Here is a 24,715-nt window from a genome sequence, read left to right as displayed (position 1 = left end):
AATAGTCCGTAAGTCCATATTCCAAAGGAATAGAGCATAAAAACCATGATGATATTATAATTTTTAAAATGTTGATATTAAAAATTATATTATTCTTATGAGAAATTGTTAATTATACTTAAACAAAATATTTCTTTAATTAATTTCTCTAGTTTTTGAAGTTCTTAAACACTTTAATTGTGTATAATTATAAATTAAAAGGGTAAATTATATACGAAACAAATCAAATAAAATCTTACTCAATCTGATTACACATTTAACCTTAATCTAGTAATATACTTTTTCTGCGTGAAAATATTCTATACATTTGTACCTTGAATAATTATAAATTAGAGTTAATGGGATTAATTTATTTCTTTAAATGATCATTTTAAAATTATAAGTGATCACTTTTAAGTTTATAAGTGACACAAAGACTTGGAAAATTTTGAAACAAATAAGCAAAAAAATATATAAAAAATTCGAATAATGGTAAAGTTTTGAAACTATTTCCCAAGGTAAGCAGTTTTTTCCCAAAGTTGTGGTTTGGAGCTGTTCGCTGTTAGTAACAGCGAACAAAGGCTGGAGGTTAAAAAAGTCAAAGAGTCTGTTCGCTGTTACTAACGACGAACAAAGACGTCCACTATTTTTGACCTTCAATTTTTTTGGCTGTTACTAATAGCGAATAGATGCGTTCTAAAAACAACAGCTTTCTTTGTTCGCGACAAACTCTTTGTCTTTTTTGAACTCTCTGCCTTTGTTCGCTGTTATAATTGCGAACATTTCAAATGTCAGATCTGGAATAAAACTACTTATCTTGGAAAATAGTTTCAAAACTTTACTATATTTTGAATTTTTTATAATTTTTTGCTTATTTGTTTCAAATTTTTAGAACTTAGACGAGACGGTCTCATTATGAGATCGTAAATTTGGGTCGGCCCAATTAGCCCGTGTAACAACATTTTAATTTTCTGAGTGTTTTTCAATTTTGAAAATTGATACCTTTAAGGTCAAAAATTTATACCTTTAAGATCAAAATTGAAAAATGCCAAGAAAAAAAAATGCCCAGGTTGTTACACGCACAATTGGGCCGGCCCAAATTGACGGTGTCATTATGAGGCCGTCTCGTCCAAGACCAGCTGAGCAAGTGATCACTTTAAAACTATAAAAAGTAATTACTTTTAAATTGTGTATAATAATCACTTTAAGAAAGTAAGTGTACATATCATCCCATTATAAATAACCTCACCATAATATCCTATCATTTAGAAGTTAATGTTCCATATATGAGCAAGTAGCGGCCAAAATAACATCGATGAGAAATCTAGTAGCGAAAGCTACTTCACTACAAAATACTCTTTAGTATACATCTTTATTAAAGCTGCTGTGCTTATAACTTACCGAATTTTGCTACAACAACCATACACATATCAGAATATTGAGATAGGGTGCTGGCCATATCAAATACACAAAATTTTCATTTTAATAAAAAATGCAGTATCAACTCATCAAGGTATATTGTTACACTAAAGCTCATTCAGACAATTTGTTGAAATAATAAACTCACTGAGAAAAATGGCTGTAATATGACTCAAAAATGCAAACATGTCGGCCAGTGACGAAGAAACAAAAAATCTGGTACAACTGATTTCTGTCGGCCTCGAATAATGCTGTCAATCCACCATTTGTACTACTTTCACTCTAGCTGCAGCTGAAAAACTGCACAACTCTGCAGATCTAGTTCTGTACAGAATGGGTATATTTACATGGGGGGTCTTGCTCTATGTTGGTGTAACCGCAATCTATGATTCATGAGCCCAAAAGGCTTTAGGATCTGGGTTGAGTAAAGAAGAATCGGGAATTTCCAAGTTTGCCAAGTGCCAATCCACGAAACGAGCCTGAATACACTTGAGAAGTAGCAGGATTGACGGCAAAAGCCACCACATATCATCGTCCCTGTAAGAAGCATTGATTCAGAAGTCAGAATGAAATTCGAATATGGGTAATGGTAAACGATAAAGGAGTAAAATATATGAAAATTTGCGGATCAACAAATAAAATAGTGGAAAAGATGAGGGAAAGTTGGATTTGTTTTTGAAGGACAGTTCAATAATTGTGTTGCTTGACCTTTTAGCATTTCCAGCATTATTGTCGTCCGACTTGTGCATAGAGAGAATCGAGTAGTGAAATATGCCCGATAGAAAAGCCACAACCTGTAAAAAGGAAAATGATACAAGGGATTAAACAAGAATATCAATAGCAATTTGAGGTAAGCTATCAAAAAATGAAATCAGGTACAAGTACAACTCATTCATGATTTCCCATGCTGAAATGCATTTTTCATTCCTAAACAAGTAAGGAATTATTTCTCCATCCCCTTGAATATGCTACAATTTCTATTTTTATTTGTCATGCCTAATTTGCTACATTTACTTTTATAAAAATGACCCACCACTTTTTATAATTCTCATCCAAACACCTCTTTTAGTATCATCCACACAATTCAAACCAAACTACTCCTTAATATTTGTGTTAATCCCCCAAGTAGCAAAATAGGGTATAGACCAAGGATACAGAAGTTTGCAAGAATCAAACAATGTAAGTAGTTTCATTAAACCACTAACTTACAATGCTTGAAAGAGATGTAGCATTCCACAATGCATACATTCGAGCAAGTGATGCCCTTCTATGCCCTTTGCTGAATAGCGCATTCAAGCCCGCAGGGAAGGGGGACAGCAAAGATAGAGGAAGAATAAGCAAGACAGCAAGAAAAGCTCCAAGAGAAAGCCAATAAAACTGAATAAGCATTAGGCAGGTGACAGAAAGATCAGCCAAAATGATGATCAAAATGAGCAGCTGAACAGTATCCTGAACATAATAAACAAAAGAATATTACAGATTTATCGTTGTAGAGGAAGATCTAAATAATTTTAGAACTTCACTAATGTACATGGAGATAAAATAGGCACAAACCAGAAAACCAACTGGCCTAGTGTTGCGCAGGAACAGAGAAAACAGAAAGAAAATGTCCCTTCTAAATTCTAGTGAGCTTAATGTAACATCATTAATTAAAGCTCCATTAACTATCCCACTAGCCCTCCTACGAGGTAACACTTGGCCTGCGTAACATTGTGTCTGTTGTAGTTGTCTATACCGTGTTTCCACTGTTCTGTCGTTTCTCCTGAAGAGAACAATAAAGAGATAAAAGCAAATTAGGTAAATATGAGGAAAATAGACATGCAACTACGGCTTCGGGATAAGAGAGGATAGTTCTGAAGTAGCTGTCACTTATTGTGAAGCTTTCTACTTGCTTTCCACATTTTTATATGATTAACATACTCAACATGGGTTTTGTGAAAATGCAACACGTGACCTTATGTATCCAAAAAGTTAAATGACCATTAAAAATTGAGAAATTAAATGTGACCTTATGTGATAGACTGATAGTGAAATGATGTGTTAAATTGAATTGTGCAGAATTGATAAGTAGTTGGGGAGAACAGGCCCAAGTAATTAGATTCAATATTTTAGATATAATTTAATAACATATAGTAAAGATTAGGCCTGTTCAAAAAAACCTAACCTGCTTGACCTGAACCGCATCTTAAATGGCGGGTCATAATTTCAAAAAAAATATAAGTTACGGGTCGGGTACCCAACCCGCCTTAACCGGGTCGGGTCATGGGCCGCGAGCTAATTTACAACGGGTACCCGTGTAGTGTATATTTGTATTCTCTATTGTTGACATTTCTCTTAATTTGCAAATGCATACTCTACTGCACATTATTTTCTTGTTCATCTTCTTCTAAAATCGGGTACCCGGTGCCCTGACCCGATTTATCCGGGTACCCAATATCCAGGTATCCGGAAAAATCGGGTCGGGACACAGGCCGTTAAAAAAATACCCGCCTTTCCGGGTACCCGAAACGCCGGGTACCCGGTTATGAATGCCCCTAGTAAAGATGGTGAGGGTGGAATGCAAACAAGAAAATATGTCGATTATCAAGACAATGATCATTAGTCCTTCAGCTAGTTAGAAAAATAGGGCTAAGCAACTTACCTAGGAGACTCATCAGCACTGACATTTAATGAGACAGATTGAGGCATATTGCGAACAGTACAATCATCCGCCACTACCCAAATACCCAACTGATTATAGCCAGAAGCAGTGGCATGAAACCAACCAAGGTCAATCCTCACCCCATGAAACTCCAACTGAGGATTTGCATGGCTATTAATCCACTTAATCACCGGGGCAATTGTCGAGCGCATGAATCCATGTCTTACTGTTCTCAATTGAACATTTAGACCAGCCACTAAATGACTCCATATAGAAGTTGGGACATGCTGTAACAAACATGTAGATGTTTAAGGTTATATAAAATGCATTACTAATACAATGCGTTGAGGAAGAAGACACACCTGAGCAACAAGGTTGGTCAATAGAGCATCACTATGAAGAGTATAAGGAGACATATAACTACCATCCCCACCAAATATTATGCACAAGGGAAACCTCTTTTGTATAATTGACACAATGTCTACACGCTTTTCATCGCCACCGAGAAAAAAGTCTATATATGCTACCATCAAATCAGTTGTTCCTCCAACCTACAATGATCAACGATTCCTGATAATATGATCTGTTTTTGGGTGGGGGGCATATTGGCTGCTACATAAATTTTTATTTTTCATCACAAAATTTAATTGAATACCTTCATCCCTTTGTACAATGCCCGTGCTCGACAAGAGCGTAGACATGAGTGATCATATTCAGATTTCACATATTCCTGAAGACGTTGGATTTTGATCCTACGACGCCACTGCTTCCATGACCAAGCACAAGGATAAGCAAGCACAAAAAGAATGCTGTGAATAGAGCCTTCCCACCAATCATATGCAGCTATAGAATTAATCTCATCAATGAATCTGTTAAAGGCGTCTTCGTAGCTGAAAGGAAATGGCAAAAGCTCAAAGGTTATAATAAATAAGCGGATACAGATTAGATGAAGAAAATTGGATAAAATGAATAAATTACATTCCATTTCTATCATTTAGGATCATAAAGTCATCTTAAAATCCTTCCCTTTTCCCTTTCAGTGTCTCCCAATCCGAAACAAAATACGTCAGAACTACAGTTTTGCTAGTCCGAAATTAACTTGACGACTCTTGGCACATTTGATATATCAGCGTCTAAGAGAGCTTCTACAGTTATCCAGTCTCCTTACTTATCATTTAGGCTACACTATTTTTACTTTCGACGAGTATTCTCATTTTACAGATCGCCATACAAAGAGGTAAGAAATCTAGGCATCCTTGAGTTCCTCATTATTTGATACGCTAATTGAGCAAACGGGTGGTATCTATTCTAGGGTGTTAAAAAGCAAAGAGGTTCGATCTGAAATTTTCAACACATTCTTTTCCGGACAAATGTCCATTTAGTGAATGTGCGACAACAACAATGCAAAAACTTCAATCCCAAAAGTCCTATTATTTAGCGAAGGTTCCTTCTTTAAAATTAAAATTTTAAAAACAAGTTGTACATATAGAAGTTCTAAATCCAACCTAGTTAACTGCTTAAAATTACTACATTTGGAATCATTAGACCTAGAAGTTAGCAGAAATAGTAAGGTGAAGGGTAGAAACTCTCAAACATGAGGTAGATAAGCAAGTGAACACCCCTAGATTAATTTAATTATAATCTATAGAGTTGTTATGAATAGAGAACTCAAATGTAGCAACAAAGCGCAGTACATCACACACAATGTTGGCAACCCTAGAAACTTTACTCTTCCCACTTGGCTTTCAACCTTTCATAATTCTTATCAATTTTCAGTTTGAGAGAACTAAATTGGCCACCCTCACTGAAGAAGTAATCTGTATAAGTAACTTGGAGCAAGTCAAACTATCATCAGAATTCACAGTATGTGCTCACTAAACTAAGGGAGACTAAATATCTTACACAATATCCACAATTTCATCCGGAGGAGAATATGGAAGGTGCCAGGGCTCCCTGAATGTGTTTGGACCCATAAAGTACATCCTATACACATGACTTTGAGTTTCTTCAGCTCTGCTGGGTCCCTTAACCTGAGTTGAAGAGTAATTATAAGCAGTTATTACTGAAACCTTTCCATCCTCTTGTGATGAAGACTTGTTATACATCAAGAACATACCTCTGATAGAGAAAGAAGATGGGGAAACTGGTAATCAAAGTGTTGCTGCTCAAATGGGTATGTTTCATGATGCACAGAACTTGAACCAACTAACTTTATTCGCAGCAGGTTTAACAATAAACCTATGACCACCGAACAGCATAAGAGTAGAAGGGAAAAACTCCAAGGCCCTCCAAATGGATACATCAGCTCCTCAAGAGGTGTAAAACAATGTGGCATCCTGTATTTATCAGAAATACATTTGTATGGACAGAGTGCTTGACTCACCCCACCTGCAGCATTGATACAAAATTTAAAAATATATTAACAAAGTTCAAAAGAGAGATGTAGAGGACGGCTTTGAACGAGTTCAGAAGAACATTTGCAAAGTGCATATCTACCTCGTACGTAAATGTATTCTGCTCGGTTGGGAAGCAATTCTTGAGGGCAAGGAGCACAAAACTGTTCATCAGAGCCATCGTTATCCTTATAAGTTCCAACAGGGCACTCCTATAAGATCATGGAGATACAAACTAATCAACACTGTCTTTTGGTATTAGGTAAGAGACATAGCCTAGCATGAACATTCACATTGATACAACCCTGCTAATCTTGTATACTTCAAAATTCTATCAGAATTAGTCAAGTGAGTAGTCTAAAAGCATAAAAAAGAGTAAACACAACATATGTGAAAATTACCCATTCACACAAATTAGAAAAAGAACCTTTTTATATGTCAATATTGCATTTGGGGCATTATACTAAAAACTGAAACTCTTTAGTTAAGAATCAAGGAGGAAAGAGCTCTAAAAAAAAGAGAGGGAAGAAAGGTGGGGGGGATGGGGAACAGAGATCTACTCTACACGTGGACAAACTTATTCATCCCACACGTGTCTTTTGATGGGAGAAAAGATATCAATGACGAAGGGCAAGGTCATCCAAGTAAAGGAAAATATAAATGAACAAAGTTCAATGTGATATAAAGAAGCACACATTTATAAAGCCTCAAGCAACCTATTCAGCCTCAAATAAAATATGCAGCAACTTGTTTGAATTAAATTGAAGATCGTTTTATGCACTGTCAGGAGCCTAGCCAAGGTGGGAGCTACTGTAGACTGTAGTAGCATTAAGGGAAACACGTGCCCTATTCATTGCACAGAATAAACTTCCTTGTACTGAAAAATATAAGCATTAGTTGAACCATTAAAGCATAGAAATAGAAGGCAGCAAATTATCTTACACTGCAAAATGTACCATAGAGGCCCTTAGGACACTCTTTGCCAGTGACTGTGCCCTCTTCTCCAAAGTAACCTGAGCTGTCCCCTGCTCCTCCTCTGGTATAACATATAATTGATGAAAAAGTCATTCAAACAATTGAGATATAGGAAAAATGCTACTAAGTTTTAAGTAGTATACGCTTACTCTAAGGCCAAAAGAGAATTTTCTTTTCAAAAAAGGTATTATGGAACAAATAAACAAAAATAAACCATGAAAAAAGGATGGGAAAGAGAAATAAAATCTAAGTTCATTCTCTTGGAGGGAAAACATATGTCATCGTTTTTAAGAGCTACTAATGTTAGCCAATTATTAATTTCCCACAATTAAGTTAAAATCAAAATTCGAACGTTTTTACTTTAAAATTGGAACCCACAAACAATTTGCATTCACCATAATCTCTAAAACGTAGATATCAACTGAATAATGGGATGAAGGGAGCAAATCTATCACGGCCAATGCACAACAGAATTACAGTTTTCGAACATCAACATTTCATTGCGCCAATGCCATTAAGTGACTCCCACATGCGATGGGGTTGGGAGTCAGATGTACGCAACCTTATCCTTCTTGTACAGTTTTGGAATTAGAGCTAAAATACAGTTGCACACTTGCTCTTAATAATTAATAACAGGAAACAAACTCATAAGTTGATGCTTCAATTATTATATGCCTTTGTCAATCCTTTCAAACTCAAGAAAAATAATTTAACTCGCAATTCATATGGAGCTTGGACATACCCACTATAGATGGAGCCGTTCACTACTGCAATTGGAATGTATTCATCTCCTGTATTCACATCAGACCAATGGAAATGAATTCTTCCACCACCTCCTCCACCACCACCAAGAGGACCACCTCTTCCTCCAGCAACAGATAAGCTGGATTTTTCAGCGATTACAAGTTTTTGCAGAAAAAGAAGAATTGTGCCTCCAGAGCCCCCACCGAGACCTCCAATCAAAGTGTCATCCCTGGTCTTTATTTCTTGACTGTAACTTTGACCATCAGCCCTTAAAAATCCATACACATCAAGACTGGACAATGGCCATTGAATTGACCCAATTACTGTAATCAAAAGAAAAGGAGTTCTTTATTGAACCATGACAAGTTTGAAAATAATGCTGTCAAATAAACGTATTTTAACAAGCATCAGTACAATTCAAAAGCTCAAACTTGAACGTTCCAGATTTAACACACTCTTGGGTTCGAAATTGAAGCATTTAAACATATGAGGCATTTTATACAACAAAAGTAGTTTCACGGCAATGAGCAGTGTATTAGTGTTCAGTTTTACCCCTTCAGCATCAACTACTTTTCAGTAGACTCCTTAGTCCCAGAGGTTTTGCCCCATTTAAAAATCTTCATCTTTTTGGAATTGTGTTGGTAAGTAAATGGCAGAAAAAGAAAAAAGAAAAGTGAATGTAAGGTGTATGGATGAGATGGAAAGAGAGTATACGTTTGTGGATGAGACGAAAAGAGTTTATGGATTAGATGAGGAGAAAAGACATGGTCTCATTCCCAATTTTAGAAATGTTGGGCCATCCCAAAATGGAAAGTGTAGCAATATGAGTAGGATAGAGGGAGTATAAAAATGTTCAACACAGGTATCCTAATATAAAGCAAGAGCTTCATTTTCTAGTTGACGTAAGAAATGCAAGAAAGTATTGGTAAACTCTCACACGAAAAGAAGAAGCATGCTTACCTATCATTCCACCCCCAGCCACATGTCCATACAACTCATTTGGTCCCTCAGATCCACTACCTAGCTCGCAAGGAAGATCAGCATTTCCATATCTACTCCCACCTTCAGTTATTGTTCCATTGAATATTCCGGAACCTCCCTTACCTCCATGGCCAGCACCACTACCAGCCCCATTTATGAATCGTCCTTTACCGATACCTTTACGGCAACCTGGAAAAAAGGCATTGAGTTCAAAAGACCAGAAAAAGTTTTTCTCAAAACTTCAGAAGGTGTTTAACTCTCTTTTTTAGAAATATGAATTCACAATATATTCAGATGTAAGTTTATGCGCTCAGCAAAAAAAAAGTGACAATGAAATACCACCTCAACAACTAAATGAAATTTCTTCTAGAACACGTAAGATGCTTTCATGGATACAAGTTGTAAGAACATGGTAGTTTAGCTACAACCAAAATTGTGTAAAAAGCAATCTCTAAAGTCACGTCTTTTTCTGTAGACCACATGTCAGTTCTTACAAAGTAGTTCACCAATTTAGAGCAGACTTCACTAAAGAATAGAATACTAAAAAAATGTACCAAATTTTGTGAGCCCTTCTTATATGGATAGTCATGCTCTAACGCCAACTAAGAGCAATATAGAAATCTTAGAAATAGCTTCTTGTAAGACAATTAAAGAAAATTGAGTAAAAAGAATGGAAATAATAGAGTCCTTATTACCAAGCTCCGAGGCTGTTAGCATCCCATCAGCACTAACAACAATGGTCCTCGCCCTATGAAAGTGGATTATACTTCCTTTGACTGTACCACCAATAAGAATGTCTTCGACACGGCATATCTGCCACATTGAAATATGCAGGGAATAAATGTTCCCGTTGTACATCACCAGCTCCAAGAGACTGTAGATGCCAATAGTACTGAATTAAAAAGCAACATTTTAAGATGTGACATTTGTCGAGAAGGGCCATCGCATTAGAATAAGGCAACTCTCTAAAAGGGGATATTGCCTCACAAAGCTAGCTGTCCTCATGCCCTATCTAATGCTAGTCATATCTGGTCACTTAGTTAGGACATAACTCTTATTTTTTCTTGGCTTTTAGTAAAAAACCCCAGAAAAGGAATTTTAAAGTTAGGAGTATTAGATATATTGTTAATTGTTCACAGACACAAACAAACACACACACACACACCCCAAAAAAACACGGTTTGCCTCCTTAAATGCTCTATGGTGGGCAAAATAACCAGCAAAGAAACAGATGTTGTGAGATTTTAACTTTAGCAAAATATGTGTGAGGGCAGGAAAAGAGATCTTGACGAAGCATTATGCTTTGTTTTAGTATCATTCAACAAACCTATCAAAGAAGCAAAAACCTAATCATTCTTGGCCCAAATAAGGTTTCCTAGAGCTTTAAAAAAAGAAAAAACAAGTGGAAATTTTGATAGTTTTTCCTGTATGAACAATGAACACAACAAAGTAATAGCAGCCAAAATTAGGAAACCAAAGTATACCACTAACAAGAAGATTGCAAAATTATTCAAGACTTCATATGAAACAATGGGAGAAATATTTTTTAAAATTTAATAATTCTTGATATGATAGAAACAACAAAAGCAGTAGGCAAAAGGAGCTGAAAATGTGAAGCTTCGACTCCCAAGATCCAAACGACAAACTGAAAAAAGGATCAAATTGAGAATCCTCTATAACTGAAAACCAGATGGAAAATTCCTCTTACTTGGAGTGAGAAAGAACTGGTACTGTTAATATGACAATCATCTGGTGGACTTATCAAATCCATTAGGCATGTCTGACTTTCACAAAGAGATTCCGTTACACTGCATCAAATATTTAAGATTGGAAATTAGAACCAAATTGCAGAGCTAGGTCAACTCCTCAACTGTAGTCAATCATCATAAACAAGTATAGAATTGAATATAATCACATGATTTTACTAGCATCGTTGTCCAATGGTGCCTGGAGTAATGAACCCGATCCAAGCTGCAAAAGAAATCATTGCAGTAAAAAGGATATAAGTATGAAGCTGGAAACAGCTACATGTTGGAAAAAAAGATGCAATCCCACACAGTTTAATAGTTTGACCATCCAACCCTCTATTTGTATCAAAATAAGCTAAAATTACCTAATAACTTTTTTTGCCAAACACCCCTTATCTTTTTGAGTGAAACCATCAGCATATAGAATTATAGACTAAAAAAGAAGGAACCACAAAAGTTGCAGTATGCAAATTCTAAAAAAAAATTCCTCACTGAAGCACACAAAGCTTTAGAGAACAATGCTGAAACGGGATCCTTACGGTGATGTTATAGAACTGTGACAGAAGCAGACGCTGGCTTTTGATTAAGTCACCTTCACCAGTCAACTTTAGTAGTCCTTGGCCATACAACGCCAAATTTGTGTTTGAACATATAACAGAGCACTCCTGCATTGAAAAATTTGAGATTTGCCCGACTATTGATGACATGAAATATCACAGGAGTATAAGATGCATACCCTCAAAACAGCAAGATTTCTAACTTCGAGGACAGAAGTTGAGACAACAGCATCGCCTCCATCAATTTGGATCTCAGAGTTCCACATTAGCAGCATTTTGACAATCACTCGCAGAGCCCCATAGACCTTCACTCAGAAGAAGGCAAACTCCAAATCAGGTAGAGCGAAGAAAAAATGTAAATTTTCATAATTTCTACTCAACATGACAAGAAACTGTTAAAGCCTAGTTTGATCATGCTAAAGAATTCAATTACGAAAAGAAAAACAAGCTCTTCTCGTCACGTATTAGAACCAAAAATCAGTGAGGTCATGAGTCATGACCTATCGAAGTTTTGAATGCAACACATTTGTAAAACAACATAAACTATCATGGAACTGGACTTTGGAAGCCAATATAAAAGTGACAATGAAAAGAAAAAGAGATGTTTTTTAAAAATAACTGAACAGGAATTCATGCCAGCAAAAAGAAATGAATTCAAACGAAATGGTCTAAAACAAAAGTCAACCACTATGCAATCCTTTTTGACAACGAAGCGAAGACAAAGAATTCCCCCAGAGACAGTCTCCACTTTACTGGTCAATGCAATGTTCAAAATAACTATAAAGTCTCTAAAAGCCCCCTCTTGTGTACACAAAATGTACGAAAATGTTTGCCCCCTCCTGTGTCATAATGATAACTGAAATTGATATTGCCAGTCCTTGGGGGTCAAGGCAACTACATATACTAGCAATTTTGCATCTGGTTAAAGTTTAAGGTAGTAGTAAATATGAATTTAAAGTGCAGGTTATTTTGTAATATGAATAACCAGCATCACAATCAAAAAGATATATTCAAAAACATTGAAGTCTCACTAACTACTAAGCCCACCTCATTAAAAAAATAAAAATCAGGTCCAATAAAGGCCACTCCAAATTCCAGGTAAAAAATGCAATTTTATGCCATCCATTCATATAACAGTGGCAGAAAACTACTGCAAATGCTGAAGAAACACGACATGCAAACAAGACTTTTGAAATAAAAAATGTTTAGATCAAAATGGGAAAGTAAACCTCCACACCTGGATTTTGGAGTCACTCATAAGTAGTTCTTCTGCAACAAGCTCAAACTCCGAGATAGGGTGCTCTTTGAGCCCAAAGTTGATACTACTTTTGCTAAGTACGCTTATTTGGCCTCTCAGCTAAACAATGAAGATTAAGAGCCTTTAGTAATAGCAGAAGTAGACATTGGTAAAACAAATTAAAGGTATTATAAGCATCTCTTAGGGCATAAAGGTTCATTAGAATCCATTCTTCAACTAATAAAACAACAAAAGGCCCATATAATAACAATAACAAAGACAGATATTTCCATGGGAACTTGAAAAATATCACCAAGAATCATCAGCAGCAAAGTTACCAAGCTCGAAAGCAGGCCTACCACAATGAAAGTTGATATGCAAAGGCTCAAGCTCAAACTAAGACATAAAAATATAGCAAGCTTAGTTTGGAATCCACTGTTGTGGAGGCTTAAGAAGCTGAATTGCCGCAGGTCAAGACCTATAGAGAGACTATACCAGAAAGAGCCAAGGTTAATTAGTACGGATAGATTAAATATTCTGAACTGCCTTATTTTCTACAAGGTAGTGTTCCCTCCGTTCCTTTGAATTTGTCACATCTCCTATTTTGCTAATGGTCTCACACAATCTCTTTTAATCTCCTAAACAAACTCATTCTCTCTCTCAGTCTCATCCACATATTTCTTCCATCCATTTGTTATTTGTCTTCTTCACCAACCAAAAACTTAATAACAACTATATCCCTTTGTTTCTAATTCAAAGGGATAGAGAACTCTTTTAAGATAAGGAACGAGAGATTCATCTATTCTCTTGAAAAGTTATAGCAGGAAATTCTACAATAAAAAGAGAGATTTAAGTACTGAATAGGATAATATCCACCTAGTGTGAGCCTGGCAGATGAGGAGTCTGCCTTTTTTTCCTTCTCCATTATTTCGTTTTGTGAAAGGCAAACGCCTCGTTATTAAGCTTGGTTCCCTGGAATAGTCTATGCAACCGGTGTAGATACAATGACGGATACTCATAGAGAGTTATGAGTAACAAAACTTGAGATGAATTAATTTTAATATTACAGGTAGCAGATCAATCATAGTGAAAAAAAGAAAACAAAAAGGACACATTTTGTAATACCTCTAGTTGAGATAAGGAAGGAAAAAAAAGTAGTTTCAAAGGATAGATACTAATACTCATACCAACGAGGTGCATTTTCTTTTCAATAAGCTCAATTGCTCTGCTTAAGTGTTCTTAGTGTGGAGTAGTCTTAAGAAAGGTGACCTTGTTGGAAATTCCTTAAATGCGCCCGAGTGAGGACAACAAAAATTTGTGTTGGTTTGTGGAGCCAATCTAGCTACCACCGTCTCGAATGGGATTGGGTTGTTACACATTTCAAATACTAAGTTACTCACTAGATATTTACATTTGTACATCAGAAGTTTCCATCTAATCTTCACATCATAATGAGTCAGCCTGAAGAGCATATATCCACACACCTTAATAATTCTGAGGCAACACTTGCAATTGGAATGGAAAGAAACTATACTCCCACCCCATAGAGGATTACCCCACTGACAAATATATGTGAGAGCTTTTGTAGTCAATGGGGAAACCTTTAAGAGACGGAAGGACTACATAAGTGGAAATTCTGGGAGCCACTGAAGGGGAAAAAACGGAGGGATGACATTTCCCTCCTTTGGATACTAAAAGGGGAGGGGAGGGAAATGGAAGGGAGAAAATTGGAGAGGAGAAGTTTCTTACATTTTGTACTAAACAAATTCTTCCAACATTAGAAGATTTGGTAGGAAAACACGATTATTTTTCTCCTCTTCCCTTCCTTCTCCTCCCCTCCTTTTCCTTCCCCCGCCTTTCCTTCCTACAATGTTATCCAAACACACTCTAAGAGAATACAGTACCAATACTATGCCTAGTAACACAGTATAGACTATGAAGTAGAAAGAGGTGAAACCTGAACTCTGGTCCACAGGAGTGGAACCAAAGCCTTTGCACTGTTCTCTATATAGACTTTGGACCATAAAGGAGTGGTAGAAAAATCCAGGAGAGGAGTTTCAGTTTCTGTGCTGATATTGTCATTGCCAACTCTTAAGCTGAGAAGAGTAGCATCATAATAAGTTCCTGCTGCTCCACCATTTTCTGGACACCCGATACTTAGACCACCTGGCAAAGAAAAGACCAAAAACTTTTTACAGACCAATGTTACCATGAAAAAATCTATATCAGCATACAGTATAAACACAAGTTTAATCCATATCACCATACTTGATGGGTCAGCCATTTTACTATATAGATATTCTGCAAATTGTTTGCGTAACAAATATAAGTTCGACCCTCCAAGTAATGAAACAGCCCAACCCAGCTAAACAGTATAATAATATTGTCTACAAAGCACAGCGGAAGACTTATTGAAGTCTGGGCTGAATCCGACCTGTGGCTCGATAGCCACAGCAAGCCAATATCAGAGTATTTAAAACTTTTTACATTAAATAAGTGAATACTATTTACAAAACATTATAAAATTATTTCAATTTAATTTACAAATATCTAATTTACATTATGAATTTCAAAAGAAGTCCTCGCCTCGCACGTAACACATAATACAAGTAGGCATCGTCTCCAAAGCAGAGCTAACCTGAAAATGCATCTATCCCCCGTAAAGGATAGGCCCCATCAAAGACTGTCAACAATTGAATTGTTGAGTAATCCAACAAACTATTACATTTATATACAAGTCATTAAAAAACATCTCCAATTTAATCTTTTGCTCATTTGATATCTCCTTATGAAACATTAATTTATCAAAACCCAAACTCTTATAAAAGACCGTTTGGTATCGACAGAAATACGATTAAGAACCTTTGGTTCTTAGTGAATAAAAACACGGCTATAACTTTACAAGTTAATAGCGAAAATCAAAATGCGGCTATTATTTTACAAGTCAATAGCGAAACAATACGGAAAATGAAACATGATTTCATTTGCGAAATAAACAAAACTTTATATACCAAACATATTTATTCAAAACTCATATTAAAAAAATAATGTAACAACAGTTTAAAACGTGGGAATATATGGACCGTCAGGAAGTAGGCTTGATCTAAATCCTGAGAACACGGGTGATCGTCATCATCGAAAATATGGTTCTTGCAAGAACGAAACGAGATCGGGGGCTCGAGATCGATCCGAATAACCAGTACCTATTATCAAGCTATAGGATTTCATAATAATCCGGATATAAATATCCGTTGCCAATTCCCAAAAAAGGACATTTTTCAATGTCGAATATTTCAATATAAAACAAAACAATATTTTCATAATACGATATTTCAAGACTCATATCTTATAAGTCAATAACATACAAAACATGCTTTTGTAATCTCTTTAAATAAATACAATATTAACATACTTTTTAATCAAAATAATTTTTATAACATGATTAATTTTTATTAAAATCATTTTATAATACTAATAATATTATTACATAAACAAAGAAATCAAACCAATATTTTTCCCATCATCGATTGAACATAAAAATACTTAAATTAGCTTTAAAAGATATTAGATGTTTGTAGGTTACCTTTACGAGTAAATTCTTCTACCAAAAATCAGATTAGAAAACCATAGAATATCATTGATGCATTTGAACAAACACCTTGTGTGCATCAACTTCTAACTCCAAAAGATAACAATCCTAGCTCCCTTTTTGCATCGCCATCAATGATACTCAACAAATTCATACCATCCATAATTACCCAATAAAGAAATATAACATAATCCTAAATACTAGATTAAAGGAATACCCAATTGAAATTCCAATTTGAACAATTAATCACATAATTGACTATTCTTGATTTTCACGATAGTCTGTTAGTATTTTGGTCATAACTCCCTCATACGAACTCATTTTGGGGCGATTCAAGTGCCCACGCGACCGCAACTCGAAGCTCTACAATTCTGATGAAGACTCCAGAACCCAGAAATGACTGTAACTGTCACGAAAATAGACAAGAACAAACGGACAGAATCTTGTTCCAATGAAATGAACATTACTCTCAACTTTGAACATGAATCAAAATCCCAAATTGTAACCACTAATCAAATACTACCACATGAAATAGAACTCAAAGAGAACCCAAACGAATCCAACTTCAATACATGAACTAATTACCCAATTGATAAACAAATACTCTAACTTCAGATTTGAATCAAAGTATATGAAGTATAAAGTGATTCTAATTTTTGGTCTTTCTTTAAATGAATAAAATGAGGTAGATGATGACTATATTTTTGATAATGGAATGATATGGGACTTTCTTTTTGATAATGGAATGGTATGGGACTTCTTTTACTGATATTGGTGAAGAGTGATAAGGATTAATGTCCTTTAACACCTAACTATGTGACACATTAGTCATTGCATGTGTGTCATCAAATGATATTACCAAATTTTTATCTGTTTTCGATTATACCCAATTTTTATCGTATAACTTACTTTTTGTCCCAAAATAATTACGACTAATACCCAAATGTATTAAAATATTTTACTAAGTCCCAATAAAATATCACGCTTAAGAAATACTAATCCCAGATACACTTAATTAAATACAATTAATTAAGCGGATAATTTTTGGGCTATTTCAAGTATACAAACCAGAAATGTTCGACAGAATAGGAAAACGCAATGCAAGCTAATAGAAGGAAAAAGTATAGCATTAAAAGGAGTTCACATATCAGACTAAAAAAACTGAACACCTAGGAATTTATTTTTCATTTTCTCCGAGAAAAAAATTTTTTATAACCAGTACATACCATGCACAGTAACTTTAACATCTTGTACGCTATAGCTGTGTAGTGATATTCTTCCACCACCTCCTCCTCCCCATCCTTGTCCTCCAGCTGCACTAATAGTACCAAGGCCTTTCCTAAATGCCAATTGTCAGTTAATATAACTACTAGAAAGAGAATATTTAGAAAACACTCACAGAGCAAAACATAATAATGTTTTTGATGTATTAATGCACAATTACAGTCGAAGTTATAGTATACAAATAGCCTAAAATTCAAATTGCCATTGGAATTAGAAAGCAAAGCTTGTATTTTGTATGCAATATCAAATGTCAATCTTTTGTTACCAATGAAATTTTTAATAAACAATAAATGTAATATGCATGCCTTCTAAAAGAAACAAATGGAGAACTAGATACTCATCCTAAAGACCATTAGAACAAAAAATGTACTCACAACTTATAAGAATTTATGATGATGCTCCCACCAGAACCTCCTCCACCACTAATACCTCCATCACCACCTTCAGCCATTACAGATCCATTCAGGTACAACTCATCGTTTATTATGAGTTTTACACGTCCTCCACCTCTCCCTCCAAAAGGATTTTGAGCAGATCTACCACTTCCCTTGCTCCCATAGCTCCACGGCTCAGACACATTGGACCATGAGTAAACATCTCCACCCCAAGCATCTATTTGCTCATTTCTTAAGCAAGAAGCCCCGCGGCCTCCATGACCGCCACCAGCTCCATCATAGCCAACAGGAGTGCCACTAGTTTGTGCAGGTGGTTTTCCACCGAGGGATGTAGCGTTTACAGAAGAATTCTGACCAATGCTCAAGCTATGAGCAGCAATTATAACAGAACCAGCAATTATAGCAGCATTAGGTCCCACTTTCACGTTTCCAGATACATTGAACTCTATAGAACATCCTTCAAAGGGGCATACAATTGACACATGAGGTAGTATCTCCAGGTTTCCAGTTCCAACTGCATAAATGCTTGAACTCAAACGTACATTTGAATTAAGAAGACAAGTAGTATTAAAAGACCCAACGCCTTCAAGGTCTTCACAAGAAACCAAATTGACTGGTGAGGACATAAATTCCAATATTTCTTCATATTTACCAATTCTACCTACCAAAGTGTCACTCGAATTTGGCACAGCAGTATCGCCAAAAGAAACTTCAATACCATTTTCACCCCCTCTATACCAGCCACAAACACCACCAAGTTCCAAAACTACAATCTGTGCCAAAAGAAGACAGTAATAGAGATACCAATGATACAGAGGCGGCATCCGCATCCACTATGCAGAATTCAGCAGGAATATCCTACATACAAGAAGACACTGTTTTTAGGAAATCAACCGAGAAACTCAAAGCAAGCACATTCTCCAGGAACAAGTTTTTTGAAAGACGTTAAAAAGTTGAAAAAACAAATCCATACTTTTCAAGAAACAGTTGATTGCTTTTCTCTACCAACCAAAAAGTCCCAAGGTTATATTTTCAATCCTCTAAGTGAAATCAATTTAAAAATTTACGATGATGCAATGATGTAATAGGATTATCATAGATAAAGTGACATCTAAGAGGATCTGAACTTCCCGAATCCCGACCAGCATCAGGTGTGGATATGTTCCCCTGTACAACAAGAATAAAATACTGATTTATTTAGTAATGGTAATAGCACAACTTACTTCTTATCTACATCTATCCACCGATAAATAAGTTATTATACAATGTCTTACTATCAAAGTACGAATCTCAATATATAACTTCGGTTTCAGATAGTGTGGCTCCAAGAATCATGGTTGCAGAACGTGATTACATTCAAATCAACAATACCTTTATCTTACTCTACATCGGTCTCCACAATGACTTCTAACTCATCAAATGGCATATATGTCCTCCAAAGAAACACTAGATTAACCTTCATCCATCAAGTGCTAACTACTAAAACTTGTTCATACCATGACAACAACACCAACAGCAATGTCAAAGCCTCAACTCAATGAGGAGATAGTTGTAGAGTAAGATTACTTATAATGGCAATTAATTTGAAGCAACTGCTTTTTCATGCACAAAAAAATCAGCACACAATTTCTTAATATTTCAAAATTCCTTGGTGATCATACATCCAAATAGACCAATCAGCCAATCAATTCTTTACAAGGAACTAAAATCCTGCATTACGAACAACTTAGTTTTTAAAATTAAATCTCGCAACGAAGCAACAAGAGCATGCAAATATTCAACAGAGAAAATAGATTTTTTCTTAAAGCTTCCATCATAATAACATCCAATTCAATTTAGACAATCTATCAGTCTTATTTAATAATTATCAAAAAGAAATTAGGAAAGACAGAATAATTTTCTCTAAAACGAAATCACAGCACATTTATACTACAGGATTTAAATTCAGATAATTGGAGAAATTGAAAACGTGATCAATCACAAGATGATGAATAGAAGTGAGAATTTCACATACCAAAGTAAGAAAGAGAGTCGAGAGAGGAAATTTCTTGAGAATGAAATCAAATGGTTTGGATTTTTTAGTGTGTTATGAATTTGTTCAAATTATGGGAAGATAAAGGGAGTTGAAGGATAAACTCACCTTTTTCTTTTGGCTTTCAGTTTTCTAGTCAAAGAATAAATGCCGTTTGGCCTCTTTTTTCATACATTTACTCACTCAGTTTTTATTTCTTTTGCCATTTGTCACTTTGACCCGGAATGGTAGCATAGCAGTTCACCTCTAAATGGAACTATAGTATATTTTACCATAACAGGAAGACTTATTTCCATTTTACTTTTCTACCTTTTTGACAAAAACTTTCTATCTTTTTTGACGCACACATTTGTGACTTGATCATTCATCTTTCAATCACGAGGAATATTTCTTCCTTCTGAACATTTTACCAACAGTACGCAACTCTCATGTATTAATCATGATATGTTTTCTCCTTGAATGCATTGTTCAAAATTTCTGAACTAATAGCTAGACTTTCCTTGAAATAGGTATCCCCTTATCTCCCCACACCTTACAAAGACCAATTCTTATTTAGGAAATTAAAGTTCCGATTAAAAAAGTATATTGAGTATGACTACTATGTTGTCTCTTATACTTCATCCGCCTTTTTTAGTTGCAACATTTCTCCCAAAACCTGAGTCACCTAAGGAAGAAATCAAAAATCCTGCAATCTTTCTCAAGCAACTAGCACAATTTGAGCAGAAATGCTACAGCTAAAAAACATTTAAAAAAAACACAAAGTTATAAGGTGGTACTTTAGTTAATTACGTGAGAGGAAAACCTTTATGTGGCATGATCACGTGATGCACAAGTTGAATAAGTCAAAATTTGGAACTTTTAAAAGAGATTAAAAGAGAATGAGGTAGGCAGAAAATGACTTGAATAACAAGAGTGAAAATGGACGCAAGGATTAGGAACAAAAAGGAATGACTAGAGGAGGTGAAGTTTATATAGGGTACAAGTGCTCATGGGGAGCAGTTCATTTTATTATCCTATAACTATTATTAAAAATATGTGAGCAAATCACATTTTTAAGTCGATAAAATTCATCTTTTCGTCGTAAGTTGTAACCAAATAAATATAAACCTACAAATATAGTTATATACTTCTTTGTATATAAAAAAGACCGATTGTTGAGACTTCCGCCCTCTAAAAAGGCATGTAGCAGCAAATCAAGTGAGCCTACTAAGGTTGGCTGCTTATAAAATTTTAGGCCCGCGGGTAGGTTTCAAGAGGCAAGCTTGGTAAACTACCGGCCTACAAAATAAGAGATGAATTCAATTCTAAGCTAGAATGGTGGAGTTAAGGTAAGAGAATCAAATGTGTTTAAATTAAGGCACAGAAGACAAAGTATATGGAATGTCCTTTTGGAATGGAGGATCATAACACCTTAAATTACCTATTCAGTTGCACATTCAACTTTCTTGGATAAGTCTAAATTGATAACCTAACACAATACGTTTAGTGGAATTAAAAACTCAGTAGTTCCCAAACAATCTCCTTCATACTTTTGGTGTACTTCTCCATAAAGGGATACCCCCATTTTACACCCTTTGTTTCCCACAGCAATCACCGACTAACAGAGAGAAGTAAACAATATGTGCTTATCTCTACGACTCTACTGACCAAATGGCCCTAAGGTTTTGCCATTCTCCCCTCTAACGGGTACTACAATTCAAAAATCTACGAAGATGCAAATTAATATCAAAGATTAGGTAAACTATCTAAGAGGCCAACTTTCTCGAGATGTATCTTACTTGTATAATGGAAATATAATAATGAACCAATTAAAAAGGAGAATCACTAATTATCTTCCTTACAAAAATCTAATACAACAAATGAGTTTCTACAAATCCACATACTATCGACTGATATATGTATGAATCCCAATTTATATTTTGAGATGATGTAGATCTAATCACTAAGCATGATTGCTCTTGGAACTACTTACAATCAATCAACAATACCTTAGTTTACAGCTGCCACTATTGTAAAACTGTAAAAAGACAAATCCAGCAACACTCGATTCACCTTCATCCATCAAGTCCTAACAACTAGACTTGTTTATGAACTCTACCCAGCGTGGCGCGACACCCTGCCAACTCTTACTTGTTTAAAATATATAGGGAATATTTTACAAAATGACGCTCATAACAAGCCTGAGTCACTGAAGATGACAACAAGAACAATTTCACAGTATTAATTCGAAGTGCATATAGCTGTGGTAGAGTAAGACCAATGCCTTACAATTGAACTTTGAAGTTAAACTGAACCCCGTGATATATTATATACTAAAATCAAGGAGGAGAAGAGGTAAAACACATACAAACAAAAGAAAGTACACAGCTAAACTCAATTGGTAGTAATAGGAGTTACTCCTCGAGTTTATAAAGTCTCTTCTAATTCTCCAATGTAGGACAACTCGCATATGGTTAATAATGGGCAATTTAACACTCCTCACATGTGAGTGTCCCTAAAACTTTTAGCCCACCAAATGGGTTACAAACCTCATTGAAAATGAACATCCAATTAAAGATCATTCAACCGATGGTAAGATTAAATGCGGCCCAACAACAAACCGATACCATGTAAAGAAAACAACTCAATCAAAAGCTTAAGTTGATGGTTGTGTTATACACTCTAACAAAACGAAAATCATTCAGCACAGAAAACAGGAATTCACTTCAAAAATCACATCCAATAAACATTCAATTCAAACAAAACAACCAAACAGAATGCAATCTACAAAAAAAAATATGATTATTTATCAAAACCTAAATCACCTAAAACATTATATACACCATTACTCCCACATGATTGAAATTTAAACAACTAAAACAGTAAACAATCTAAAAGAAGAGTAATAATGGAAGCAAGAATTGAGCATACCAGATTAAGAGAGAGAAACAGAGTCTCCAATGGCGACAAAAAGGAGGAAATTTCTCGAGAATGAAATGGGGATTTAATTTATTAGAAGAAATAGAAGAAGAATTGAAGTAGAAGCTGGGTTGAATGTTGAAGTGAGTAAGAGTCGGCGAGGGAGTAAGTAGAAGTATAACGAGTCCAAGCTACGTCAGATTGCGACATACCATAGTGATGAACTTCTTTATTGGAAGCCAACTGTCTTTTTATTATTTTTTTTTTCTATTATTATTATTATTATTATCATATATATACTCCTTATATAGTACTTTTATTTGTCTGTTTTAATCATTTAGCTTTATTTTAATTCAACACAAAAGTTTAAAAATTGAATATAGTTAGTTAAAGTAATATGATAATTTATTTAGATAACAAAATAAAAATATATAAAGTATAACTAATATGTTGACGGTAAGTCTTATATGAGACCGTTTCACTGTGAGACGAATTCATATAAGTAGCTAATTAAAGAAAAATATAAAAAAAATAATAAAATTTAAATTGTAAAAAGCTATTTTTTTAAAGTTCGAACTGACCCAATTAAAATCGTCTATGACCGTTTCAATAAACAATTAGTGTATGATGATATCTAAATTAATGTGACATACTTCCTAGAGTAAAAAGGGACAAAATCTTTTATCTTTCTTTTTTGTTTTGGTACTTGATTGATTGCCTATTCTTACTATTTTTAATCTTTTATGTTTTGTGGTTTTATGCCATTTGGCAATTTGACTTTTGTATATTTTACCATATGTGTTGACCTATAAAACCAAATAACTACCAATACCAACTTATTTTTTTCTTGTCTTTAGGGTGCAAGGTTGGTTGCCAAGTGAGAAACATAATTTACACTTGGTTTTTAGTTAGCTTGTTTGTTTAGTTAATAGTATTAGTTATTTTTTTTTGTTTTTAAATTAATTGACTTTTAAGCTGATTGGATAAGTCAGTTGTTTATAAAATAATTGAAGAAATTAGATATTGATTTTTGACAATTTATTATAGTAATTGGCCAACAAGACAAGAATAAATTAATAATTAGGTTTAAGACGAGTTAGTAATTTTTAATTATATTATATTAGTAGGTCATTATTTAATTAAATAAATGTAGACCGAGTAATACATTTCTTAAACAAAGAAAATTGTGTGAACATTTTGTTAGAATAAATAAATGTAAATGGAGTAATAACTCTTTTGAATGAGTGAATATTTTGGTAAAAGTCTGTTGTATTAATAAAACATATTTTGAAGTGAATAAACATTTAAAATTGCTTACTTAACTAACGTGGATGATTAAAAACGTTGAAAGTAAACATAATTAAGATATGCAAGATTTAGATAATCATCTCAAAAACTAACAATATACGGATGTTTGGCAAATAATTGTTCAATTATTTAATTGACTTGTTTGATCAGTTAAATTGTTGAAAATTTATTATTGACTTTTAAACTAGCTAAATAAGTTAATTGTTTTAAGGAGATGTTTAATAATATTATATATAAACTATTAGTTGTTTATTAAATAAAAAAGTAGACCAACAAGATAATATAAAAAGTCAATCAAATTAGTTTCTTAATTAGATTTTTTAACCAAGTAAAAAGCCAAAATGCAACCAAAAAGTCAACTAACTAAGCGAAAATTGAGTATTATCTCAACTACGTCAAATAAACTATTTTTCGAACAAAGTCCTAAAATCAAATCTCACACGGTCCCTCTCGTTCAGTAGATTTACTTTGAAATCGAATATCAATATCATTAACAAGTACTCCCTCCATCCCACTCAATTTCATCATTTGTCAT

The 24,715-nt window shown here is 34.6% G+C and overlaps 1 protein-coding gene across 4 annotated transcripts; it reads right to left on the bottom strand.

Annotated features, from left to right (window-relative positions):
• Positions 1-1,446: 1,446 nt before the first annotated feature.
• On the bottom strand, positions 1,447-23,124 carry LOC130801797 (uncharacterized). 4 transcript variants are annotated; one of them, XM_057665685.1, is made up of 24 exons: positions 22,885-23,124; positions 18,916-19,109; positions 17,922-18,800; positions 17,490-17,602; positions 14,632-14,840; positions 12,675-12,794; positions 11,617-11,742; positions 11,420-11,545; positions 11,048-11,103; positions 10,841-10,940; positions 9,828-9,945; positions 9,112-9,321; positions 8,150-8,474; positions 7,375-7,468; positions 6,536-6,644; positions 6,156-6,427; positions 5,942-6,069; positions 4,695-4,929; positions 4,402-4,590; positions 4,040-4,326; positions 2,953-3,160; positions 2,608-2,847; positions 2,107-2,192; positions 1,447-1,935 (listed from the first exon to the last, which is right to left on the bottom strand). In XM_057665685.1, the coding sequence occupies exons 3-24, from the start codon at positions 18,770-18,772 to the stop codon at positions 1,782-1,784; spliced, it is 4,356 nt and encodes a 1,451-aa protein (XP_057521668.1). In that variant the 5' UTR covers positions 18,773-18,800; positions 18,916-19,109; positions 22,885-23,124; the 3' UTR covers positions 1,447-1,781. The 4 variants fall into 4 exon arrangements, with proteins under 4 accessions (XP_057521668.1, XP_057521666.1, XP_057521669.1 ...); XM_057665683.1 differs by lacking the exon at positions 22,885-23,124 and adding an exon at positions 19,217-21,943; XM_057665686.1 differs by lacking the exon at positions 18,916-19,109.
• Positions 23,125-24,715: the final 1,591 nt, after the last annotated feature.

Source organism: Amaranthus tricolor, chromosome 15, assembly GCF_026212465.1.
Source record: "Amaranthus tricolor cultivar Red isolate AtriRed21 chromosome 15, ASM2621246v1, whole genome shotgun sequence".
Lineage (NCBI taxonomy): Eukaryota > Viridiplantae > Streptophyta > Magnoliopsida > Caryophyllales > Amaranthaceae > Amaranthus > Amaranthus tricolor.
This window is presented reverse-complemented; position numbering and strand designations above follow the sequence as displayed.

Excerpts from the sequence above, each read along its gene's own strand:
- LOC130801797 (XM_057665685.1), bottom strand. The coding sequence starts at position 18,772 with ATGCGGATGCCGCCTCTGTATCATTGGTATCTCTATTACTGTCTTCTT. Across the intron at positions 6,428-6,535 it reads AGAATACATTTACGTACGAG|GTGGGGTGAGTCAAGCACTC; the intron begins GTAGATATGCAC and ends TCAATGCTGCAG. Across the intron at positions 2,193-2,607 it reads CTACATCTCTTTCAAGCATT|GTTGTGGCTTTTCTATCGGG; the intron begins GTAAGTTAGTGG and ends TCCTTTTTACAG.